The 11,086-nt window shown below is 27.2% G+C and overlaps 1 protein-coding gene across 1 annotated transcript; it reads left to right on the top strand.

The window, feature by feature from the left end:
* The first annotated feature begins 5,377 nt into the window (after window positions 1-5,377).
* LOC108345246 (transcription factor UPBEAT1) lies at window positions 5,378-6,075 on the top strand. The gene has a single exon (XM_017583833.2). The coding sequence runs from the start codon at window positions 5,448-5,450 to the stop codon at window positions 5,808-5,810; it is 363 nt and encodes a 120-aa protein (XP_017439322.1). The 5' UTR covers window positions 5,378-5,447; the 3' UTR covers window positions 5,811-6,075.
* Window positions 6,076-11,086: the final 5,011 nt, after the last annotated feature.

An 11,086-nucleotide genomic window follows, 5' to 3' on the forward strand; every position in this document is an offset into this window, starting at 1 on the left:
ACACAGTGTGAACCTGAATTTCACAGAAAAAACAAAAACATTATGGTGCTTTGCTTTTGTTCTGTCTTTTTTTTGTTTTTTTTTCAGTTAACTAGATTTGTGGTGTTAATTCAAAAATCAACACCAATTAGTATTGTCTCCTTACGACACAAAAAAAAAAAGTTAGAGATAAATATGAACAAATTTTAACTGTTCCTTTTTACTAGCATCCTAAAAATACACTTTAATTCATTGAAATTTGTTTTGTTATTTTCTCTTTCTTATTTTTATACGTTAAATTTCAAGGTATTATAGGGGTTTTTTAAAATGTGATTAGCAAAATTAAATGATACTAATTTGCTGGTTCATTTTACTTGTGTTTCAGTTTGAAAGGATAATTAGACTTATTGATGGACATAAATATAACTGAAAAAAATATTATGAATGATAATTTACACTAACTAGTTTAAATCTCATCCTTCTATAATGTGTTGGAAGTTCCATATCCTAGAGATAAGACCAAATTATAATATATAAGTGAGGTGCAAACCTCATCTTACAAGCCGATTTTGTAGGGTTGAGTTAGGTTGAAACCCACTTTTTAATATGGTATTAGAGCCATTGTTAGAATCTATCATATCGAGTTCTAAATGGACATTTTTGTTTCTACCCATTGACGGACCGGACCACGTGCAATCCTCATCTTACAAATCTACTTTCTAATATAATTAATAATTCATTCATAATATAATTTTTTTCAAACTGGAAAGATATACAGAGTTAAACTCTTAAACCAATTTACTTAGACTAAAATTGATTAATTTATCACATTAACGCTCAAGTGATAAAGTATAATTAGCATATATGTAATATATATAACTGTTTTTCAATATAGTAATCAATTTTCTTTTCCACCCAAATCCAAATTGAATTGGATAAGGCTAAAGACACGGTTTGAATCACATGTAGAACCCCACACATGTCACACATGCCAAATAGAAAAAGTTTCGAAACCAAGTACATGCATGTGCCTTATCACTTTATACATATAGAATGTATTAAAATACGTTGATACGCATCTAATAGTGAATTATGTATAATAAAATTGTTATTTTTTTATAATAAATCTCTCTAAAAATATTAGTTGTTAAATAGTGTAAACTATTTTATGCAAACAGTATAAGCTTGGAATATTTAATTGACAAGAAAAATATTTATTGAAAAATTGGTAAAATATTTCATCAAAGCAACATTTAGGAAATTTACAAATTACAATCAATTTTTTATATTTTGTATAGTCAGATGCATATTTAGATAATGGATTTCTATATTTTAAAGTGGACAATCTTTTAGGTGTAGTAGTTGAAATTAATAGTATTATTTTAATGAATTTAAAGTTAGAATATTAGCAAAATCTTCTATAAAAAATATTTCTTTCAGTATACTTAATAGTTTTATATAATTCAAATTTTTAAAATATTTTTAAAGACAAAATTTTCAAATTCGTCAAAACATTGTTTAAATTAATTACTATATTTATAAAGTATTATTCATTTTAGAATCTAAAATTTCATCATAATTTTATTCTGATATCTTAAAAAATAAAAACAAATATTTAGATTTTTACCTGTAAACGGATTGGAAATAGGTGTTGTAAGAACACTGATGAATAATAAATAGAAATACATGTATTATAATTAGGAATGATTAATGAAATGAAAGTGTGAGATTTATATGTAAGTGGTGGTAAAGGAAATATAGAAAATGGGAAATAAGAGTAATTAAATGGATGTGTGTGTGAGAATGGAGAAAGAGAAGATTAGATTGGTGTGCTGCGATTTGATCAGTTTGATGCAGGGAATGTGCAGAACATGGTGTACATTTGATGCTGCCTCACTGTCCCCCCTTTTTCACATGCTTTCTCTTCCTCAAAGATCAAGCAACCCATTCTCTCTCCTCACGTGCCACCCATGTGCTCTCTCTCTCTCTTTCTCTCTCCATCTTCTTCCTCTAACCAAGCCTTGCTGGCCTATATCATCTCCACATGCACTCTTTAGGCTTCAACACAACACCCTCTTTTCTATGCTCAACTACCCTAAAACCCCTTTCATCTTTATTAACTCAAATTTCCTTTCTTTTTTTATTTCTTTGGGGGAGTTCTTTTTTTTTTTTGTTAAAAATATAATATGAAAAAAAATATGAGATTTTAATCCAAAAGGGTACAACAATTTTAGACAGGAACTCTATTGGGAGGACTTTCTTTTCATAAGTTTTAGAAGAGAAATAATAAAGATTAAAAAAAAGTAAACTTTTCATGGACTACGATTATTCTATAACTTTATACATAAATTAGTTTTGATTTATGATTTTTTTTTAATTTTCTTGTTCAAACAGACCTAATTATTCAATTACAAACTTTTTATATGATACAGTTTGTTCATTTTTTTTAAATAAACAGTTTGAAAATCATATCAGCTGTAAACTTTTAATTGGGTGAGATAATGTAAAAAAAATAAAATTATTCGGGCAATTCACAACTTGTTAGTGCATTATATGTTTGAGTTACCATTGAAAATTTCTCATACATAATTTTGAAGCAAAAAGATAGATATGGGGTTTGTTGTTCCGACATACTTTTTATGTCTAATGAGGAGTTTCCAACATCATACAAACAAATATTGATTTGGTTAAGTGTGTTGTTAATGAAAAAAAAAAAACTCATGAAAGTGATTTACTTAAATCTAGTAGAAACACTTAGAGAGATAAAATTAAACATTTTAATGTGATTTTTTTATAAGAGTATGGAAGAATAAAGTTCTATTTTACCCTAATTTTTTTTAAGAGTATGCTTTTTATGGAAGAGAAGCTTCCTTTGTGTGGTGCAATTTGTGAATGATCCCGTATTATCTTCTTATTTTATCATGAATCCTTTTCACCATTTGTTTAAGAGTTTTGTCCACCATCGATAGTGCCAAATCGTAGTAGCACAAAAGGTACAATTCTTCAAATATCTTATTGTCTCAAATAGTACTCTTGATTTTTAGATTTAGCACACCTTAATTCAACACCTATTGATGTTGCCTATAACCTTTTCAAATCTAAATCCCAATATTATACTTAGGGGTAGAGTTGATTGTGGCATATAAATAGTTCACGTGCCAACATCACAATTCACTCTAAGTCACAAGTTTTTTCTTCCTCAAACTTATCTCTTACAATACATGTTAAATAGATTTACTCATATCTTACTTTCAATCATCTTTTATTCAAAATTTACTGTAATTTTTAATTAAAATAAAATTTAATTAATAATTTAATTTCTATATTTAATTATATAATTTATTCTGGTTTTTATATGGTTTTTACTTAATTGATTTTAAATATATTTTAAATAATCAATTTTATTTTTAGATATTTTTTAAATTAATATTAATATTATTTGAAAAGCATCGTATATCAAAATCTAGATATTTTTTGTTTTGTGTTTCTTTTGGTTTAATACGTGAAATTTTCTAGATTTTGATACATGATATTTTCAAATAATTTGACACGTGATATCTACTGTATGTATGACTTTTTATAAATGTTATTAATTTTAATTTAATATATAAAATGATAATTTGACTCTATTTAATAAACATTAAAACTCAGTTAAATAAAAACAAAATATAAAAATAAAAATGAATTGTAAACTTAATTATAAAAACTAAGTTACTAACTAAATATTAAAATAAAAAGGTGCAGTGTCATTGTGTTATTTGTTAAAGATATCAAATTCACACTTTGGATGATGAATTTGTGTTTAAGTGAATTGAATGGAACCTAAGCATGATAAATTGGAATTAGGGTTTGATCATTCAATAATTTATATACATGCTTTTTAATGCATACTATGCAATGAACCTAAGCAAATCCTTGTTATAAAATTATTTGCAATATATGATAGTTCTATCAAAGAACAAATTAATTGACCCCAAAATAATAATAACAATCGATTGTACTTTCTAGAAACATCGTCTATATAGTATATTCCCTTGAGAAGAAGGAAAAGAACAACTTTGATTTTCAGTTTGAGATTTGAGAGAGCTTGCATGGTCAAAACAATGGGAGTGGGAAAATCACAAAAGCCATAGTAAAAGAAATTGAAAAAGGATGGCACAAATCAAAAGCTACCACCACATGACATGATATACTTTGAGAGGTACAATGAATATTTTGAAATCAAAAACATATGCCCACCAAAGTTTACCACTAAAATACAAAAAGTGATGTTCAATCTCAACACACATTTTAATTTTTAAACCTCAACCAATTGAGTTTTTCAAACGTGTGATATTTTGATCCCTTTATCAATTGTTAAATAATCAATAACCTTTACCATATAATCTATATATACATTAGTGTTACTCATTTATATTTTTAGTTTATTAAATACCATACTTACAACGGACAAAGATATCATTATATGACTATTAAGGAGGTATTTTTTAATAAATTTGGATTTTTTTTTTTACTATTTATCTACTATCTTCAAAATACATGAATGTTTTAAAATATATTAAGAATTTGTTTAATATATTAATATTAGTATATTTTAAAAATTCAGTTAAAAAATCCCAAACTCTATTATTGGCTGGCGTTTGAGTGATATTTGATTTTTTTTTTAAAGTAAAAATTACAAGGGAATTTTTTCTTAAGTTAAGATATAGTGTATTTATTTTTAAAAAGTAATGTAATGTAATTGATATGGGAAGAAATGATAAGAAGGGTAAAATGGTAATTAAGAACAATGTGAAGTTCCCGGGACCTTCACATGTGCCGTTACAGAAGGGCAGGCTTTTCTGCCTCTCTGGCTCGCAAGTTGTGCCTCTCTTCTTCCCGCTTTCTCTTTTTTCATTTGGGGGCACATGTGAAATCACCAAAATAGCCTTCTTTCATGGAAATATCACATTCTTTATGTCCCTTGGTCCCACTCTTTTTCTAATGCTAACAATGCATGTTTCACCAAAGGAGGAGGATTTATTGCCATGGACCTTATATATCTGGTTGGTTGGGGCAAGAAAAATAAAAAATTCTACAATTTAATTTCATGCTAACAATGCATGTTTCACCAAATTAGGGGTTATACATACATGCTTCAATTGTGCAACATCTTGATGTGATTTTCTTAAGAAAAATTATGTAACAACAAAAACTTGACACCTAATGTTTTTGGATCTTATCCTTTATTGGCACATGATCAATTGGCATATGATGTTTGTTTTTTAACCTATTCTAAACAAATTTGGTCATCAAGGAAAAAACCAGTGGCATTGTCGTAATAACCAACACCATCCAGTGGCAATCTCTTTAATCCTCAGTACTTAAACCCAGAACCCCCTCTTCTATCATCACCAAAACTGTAACAAAAAAAACACAACACAACCAAAGTTACCTAAACCAAACCCATTTTTTTTTCTTCTGTTGCCATGACCACAACCACAAGGCATAGTTACAAACTCTCTCTCAAAAGAGCCACAAAGAGAACAAGAACAACAAGAAGAAGGAGAAGAAACCACCCACTTAGCCAAAATCTCATCACCACAATTGACCCCTCCAACCATGAAAAGTGCCACAAAAATTCCCAGAAACTGTCACAAAAGCTTGAGGCTTTGAAGAACCTCATTCCCTCAACGAACACCGAAGAAGAGGCTGTGAAACCAGACCAGCTGTTCAAGGAAACCGCAGATTACATCGTGTTGCTGCGGACACGTGTGGTGGTGCTGCAGAAACTCATTGAGTATTATGGGAACAACAGCACCCAGAACGATGAACATGCTCTGTTGTTATAGTAGCTTCCCTTTTACTCTCTTTTATTCTTTTGGGTTCTTCTAAATGTTTTTGTTTTGTCCTTTCGTTAATGAAAAAGAAAAAGCAAAGATCTTTGGTCTTCTGGGGTTATTTATTTTTTGGGGTTTATGATTTTTATTTTCACTAGATTCGAGTAGGGACTATGGTAGAAGAGAAATTTCAATGGGGAAACGAGGAAGGAAAGGTTGGGAATTTCAGAATTTGTAAAGGAAATCCAATGCATGTAATGTAACCATTTTTATTCTATTTTTCCTTTTATGTTTCTTTATCTGACATTGAATGGTTTTCTTCAATCTTCTTCCCTCATGTTAAAAGGCAAAATTTCCATTATAAATTATAGATATTTTAACAATCATGCTAGCTGTTTGTTGCAAATGGGTCAAATGGGAATTTTAAGCACTTTTTTCTTTGATTAAAACATTGATTAGAGGTAATTATAGTGTACTCATTTCTGAATAAACTCTTTTTGTTTTTCAGAACAGTTGTTCTGGTTTTCTTTTGGCAGCAAGTATGCCAGGAACACATGGAGCTTGAATTTGATGCTTACACTGTTACATTTAGATGACTCATCTTTCGAAAAATTAAACTTGGTAATAGCTGGTGGTTATTATTACACTGGAATAGTTACACTCTGTTAATAAAAATCATTGAACTAAATGTAGGTGTCTAAGTACTTTTATTACTGTTCTTTAATTAGGGTTAACTTTTTTCTGATAATCATTGAACTAAATACCAGAAATCTACATTCAATGTAAGAAAATCTTCTCACAGTTAAGAGTCAGAATTGTTTGCTTACAAATCAAGTTAAACATTAATTCTAACTGGAAAATTACTATTAAAAGAAGTGTCTTTAAGTTTTGAACAGTTTCGAAGTTGAAAATATTGTGACTAGTATATGATTAAAAAAGAGTAAAATATTTTCTTAGTTTTGCAAAAAATTATAAATTTTACGTTCAGCTCTTAACATTTTCTTAAAAATAAAATATTTACAAATTTAAGATTTGCTTTTTTTTTCTCATCCCATCTCTATTAGGGTGATTCCTTTTAGTAATTTTTGAGATATTTTTGGGATTCTTGAAATGTTATACCAATTACATGCTTTGTGAAATAATACAAATAATATAACGATAAGATCGAATACAAAATAGAAAAAGAAACTGGAATCAGAAGAAATAGTTCATAAAAAATAATCAAATACAAGTAATATAACGACAAGATCAAATACAAAATAGAAAAAAAGTTGGAAATACATGTAAAAGTTCATTAAAGATCAAATATAACATTTCTCACTTTTTTAAGGGTAAAACAATATTTAATTCTCATATAAACTCAGTGTAAGACCATCCATGTTGCTGAACACTTTTGGGTTTCAATAAAAGGGTGACATATATTTGTGTTTAGGTGCTGAGCAAGTGACACGCACAGAGTCTTGAAAAAGGAGAATTTTAAATTTAACTTAAATCTTAAAAAAGAGAATTAAATTATGCTTTTTGTCCTTACTTTTACAAGGAAGTATTAATTTGCTTTTATTTTTTTTATGTGTTTCAGTTATATGTCTATTATTGTCCTTTTTTTTCTTAAAGTTTTAAATTAGCGGTATTGAATAATTATGATTTTTCTTCCACTTTTTTGTTTGAGCAAGTGAGGTATGTTTTTATTGGATCTTAATTTTGATTTTTTTTTCTACTTTCTGGTTTGATTTTGATTAAGTGAGGTATGTCTTTGAACCACTCCTCTTTATATTGGATATCAATTATAGTTTCTATTTTTTCACTCTTCTTATGTCTTTGAACTATTTTTGTTTGTTTTGCACATATAATAAAATGGAGAATGCAAAACCACTCTTTTGTCGCTAAAGAGAGAAATCAATATTAAGAAGAACAAGTGAGGTTCTCCTAAATATAAGATAAAATAAATAGGAACTATTATATGGTCTTTATGTTATATATATATATATATATATATATATATATATATATATATATATATATATATATATATATATATATATATATATATATATATATATATATATATATATATATATATATATATATATATATAAAACACATAATATCTAGTATTTAATAATAACATCACAAAAGAAGTGGTCCATCAACTTCATGGTAATATTATCATATGTCTTAATAAAAAAAAAGGAAAAAAATAGGTGTTATAAAGTCTCCAAGGTTCAAACAACTTATACAAAATAACATAATATAACATTAGTTATAACTCATGATTTTCATATTTGTGTCCTCTTAACATTAGTTTCTGTCACATGTTTGGTCTACCTCGTGATGGGTTATTTGGTAGACGAATTGTGACAAAAGACTATAGTTGATTACTTGTTAGATAATTAAGTATAAGATTATGATGACTGGTTTGGTTGATGTGATGATTGAGTACAAGATTGTGATGCTTGGTTTGGTTGATGAGATGATTAAGTAGAATGTTATGTTGCTTTTATTGGTGGCATAAATGGGTGCATTGAAGTCGGTAGCTTCAAAATTTGGAGTTGTTGGGGGATGTAGGTCCATCTAGTTGACATGATGTGGTTGAGTTTAAGTTTGTCTAATATGCTTGGTGGCAATTGCATTTACCTACAAATGTGACATCTTTTGCATAACTCCACTTTTCCTAGCTATGTCACCTTCTTTATCTCCCGATCTTTTAATCTTCTTTGGTCTTCCTAACAATATTCTTTTATTTGGGGACAAGACATCACAAAATGAAGTAATCTCCCATAGTTTGTGACTGTTGATAGGGAATATGATTGATGTGTAGATTTCTTCATATGTGAACTTCCTAAACTAATTAGAGATGAAGTCTTCTCCATTTATATTTAAAAACTTCATTACAACAAGGAAATGACGACATGGAATTTCACTTATGTTCCACTTCCTGCAAGTGCATAATGCTTAGTCAATGTTCACCACAAACTTCTCCTCAATGTGTGAAACGTGCTTGACTTCAAATATCTCCTCTATTGACTAGCTACGAGGTTAAAGAAAATAGTAAAAGTCATCACTAACATACCAACTCTTTAAAGTAGACAAATAAATGTGTAATATCCTAAGAATCCAATATCTTGTTAAGTTTGATTCAATTTGAAGTCTCATGAGAATTTTAGGACAAATGGAATGTGAATATGATTGTGTCTTTAATCTGTTTATTGTTTATCTCTTCATCATATACACTTGAATGTCCTCTAACATTGTTGTGATAGGCTTAGTCCTTGTATAAAACAGTACATTGTTAAAGGCTTCAAACATGTTACTAACTAATGTATCAAATTCAGCAGTGGTGGTGAACTTAAACCTTGACCAATATCTATTCCAATAAAAATGAAATATTAGATGAAAGGGTATTAAATATTAATCTTGGGGGTATTAAATATTAATCTTCATCGTAAGAATAATTCAGTGTTAAAAGGAATAAATGCATACCTTGGGAGAATTGTTATCAAGTGTTTAAATGCCTCCTTGTTGACTTCTTTTATGTTTCTCCTCTCTAACTCCCATGCTTCTGGTTATGCACCACAAATAGATGAAATTGATCATTTAGCCAGGCTATGTTAATCATATGCATCACACCAATGTCAATAAACAAAAACTCTAATCTATCTTCCAACACTGAACCACCTCATACACAATACTAAAGCTCTTTCACTCCAACATACCTCATCTCCTCCAGTATACTGAAAATCTTAAAGTAGCTCCTAGGATCTGGGTCATAAGACAAGGTAGAACTATCCCCTTCATATTTTAATTTCCCATCATTTACGAACTTTCGTTCGTGGTGGAACACCACCTTAAACATATCATCGCACATGATACACACACACACACACACACACACACATATATATATATATATATATATATATATATATATATATATATATATATATATATATATATATATATATATATATACACCTATACAATATTCATATGCTAACAAGATAAAATATATATTATAACTCATACTACATTGAAACAAGATAACCCCATATGACTTTGAAATGGCATGGGGAGAGGGAGAGACCACCATGCAAACATAAATTTTAACACGGTGAAACGACACACTCATATTTAAATACCTTATACCCTAACATTTAAACATATCATACCCAAAATCATTAATTCGATTCACTTGAACAAACAACATAATACATGGTGACAAAAAACATCCAACAAAAAATTATAAATTGCAATTTAAGAACATTTACTCACCTCACGACCTTCAATTCCAACAAACATGTTCCCAAATACGATGGTTTTGAAAATTCCCTCACTTTTTAATCCTTAATTTCGCTGAATGATATTGAACAAACCAATCCCTAATTTTGTTGCCTAATGTTGCTAATTCAAACCTTATAAGAAAACCTTATTTTGTTAGATATTTCTTGTTTAGGTTTTAAACAACAAAAAACTACATCACTAAATTCTAGTGACACGTGATTTAAAAACTAATGTATATGAATGTTTAGATACAATTTACTAATATATATATATATATATATATATATATATATATATATATTTATTTATTGTTTCTTTAATCCTAATTGAATTCGTTAATAATTAGAGTTTGATTGCATAATTTTTTTAAAATAAAAATCTAATTGAGATATATAAAAATAAAAGAACTTACAAAATTAGTGACTAAAAACATAATTTAATATTAAATTTAAAATTGATTATATAAAATAATATATATATATATATATTATAAATTAGATATTAATGAATAATTTCATATAAAATTAGACATTTAATAAATAATAAATTTGAATGAATTTTGAATTATTCATATATTATCTTTAAAATATATATTAAATTTTATTTAATTCTATAAAATTGATTTATATAACATTTATATATATATATATATATATATATATATATATATATAATATGTGTGTATATATATATATATATATATATTACAAAGAAATTTTTTCATTTCAGTGTATGTATATATAATTTTTTAAAATTTTACTCTTAAATATTTATTTTAAGTAATTTTTTTAAAAATTTAATAATTTTTTTAAAAATTTAATAATTTTTTCTGATTTGATATTTTAAAAATTTGATTATTTTTTAAAATTAAATTAGCTTTTTATAATAAAAATTTGTTCACGAAATAAATAAAAGTTATCAACAATAAATCATAAAAATAATTTATTTTATTTCCATAATTATAATAAAAATTTTATTATTTACTATAAAAAAAATAACATATTCATTTT

Source organism: Vigna angularis, chromosome 8 (genome assembly GCF_016808095.1).
Source record: "Vigna angularis cultivar LongXiaoDou No.4 chromosome 8, ASM1680809v1, whole genome shotgun sequence".
NCBI classification, from domain to species: domain Eukaryota; kingdom Viridiplantae; phylum Streptophyta; class Magnoliopsida; order Fabales; family Fabaceae; genus Vigna; species Vigna angularis.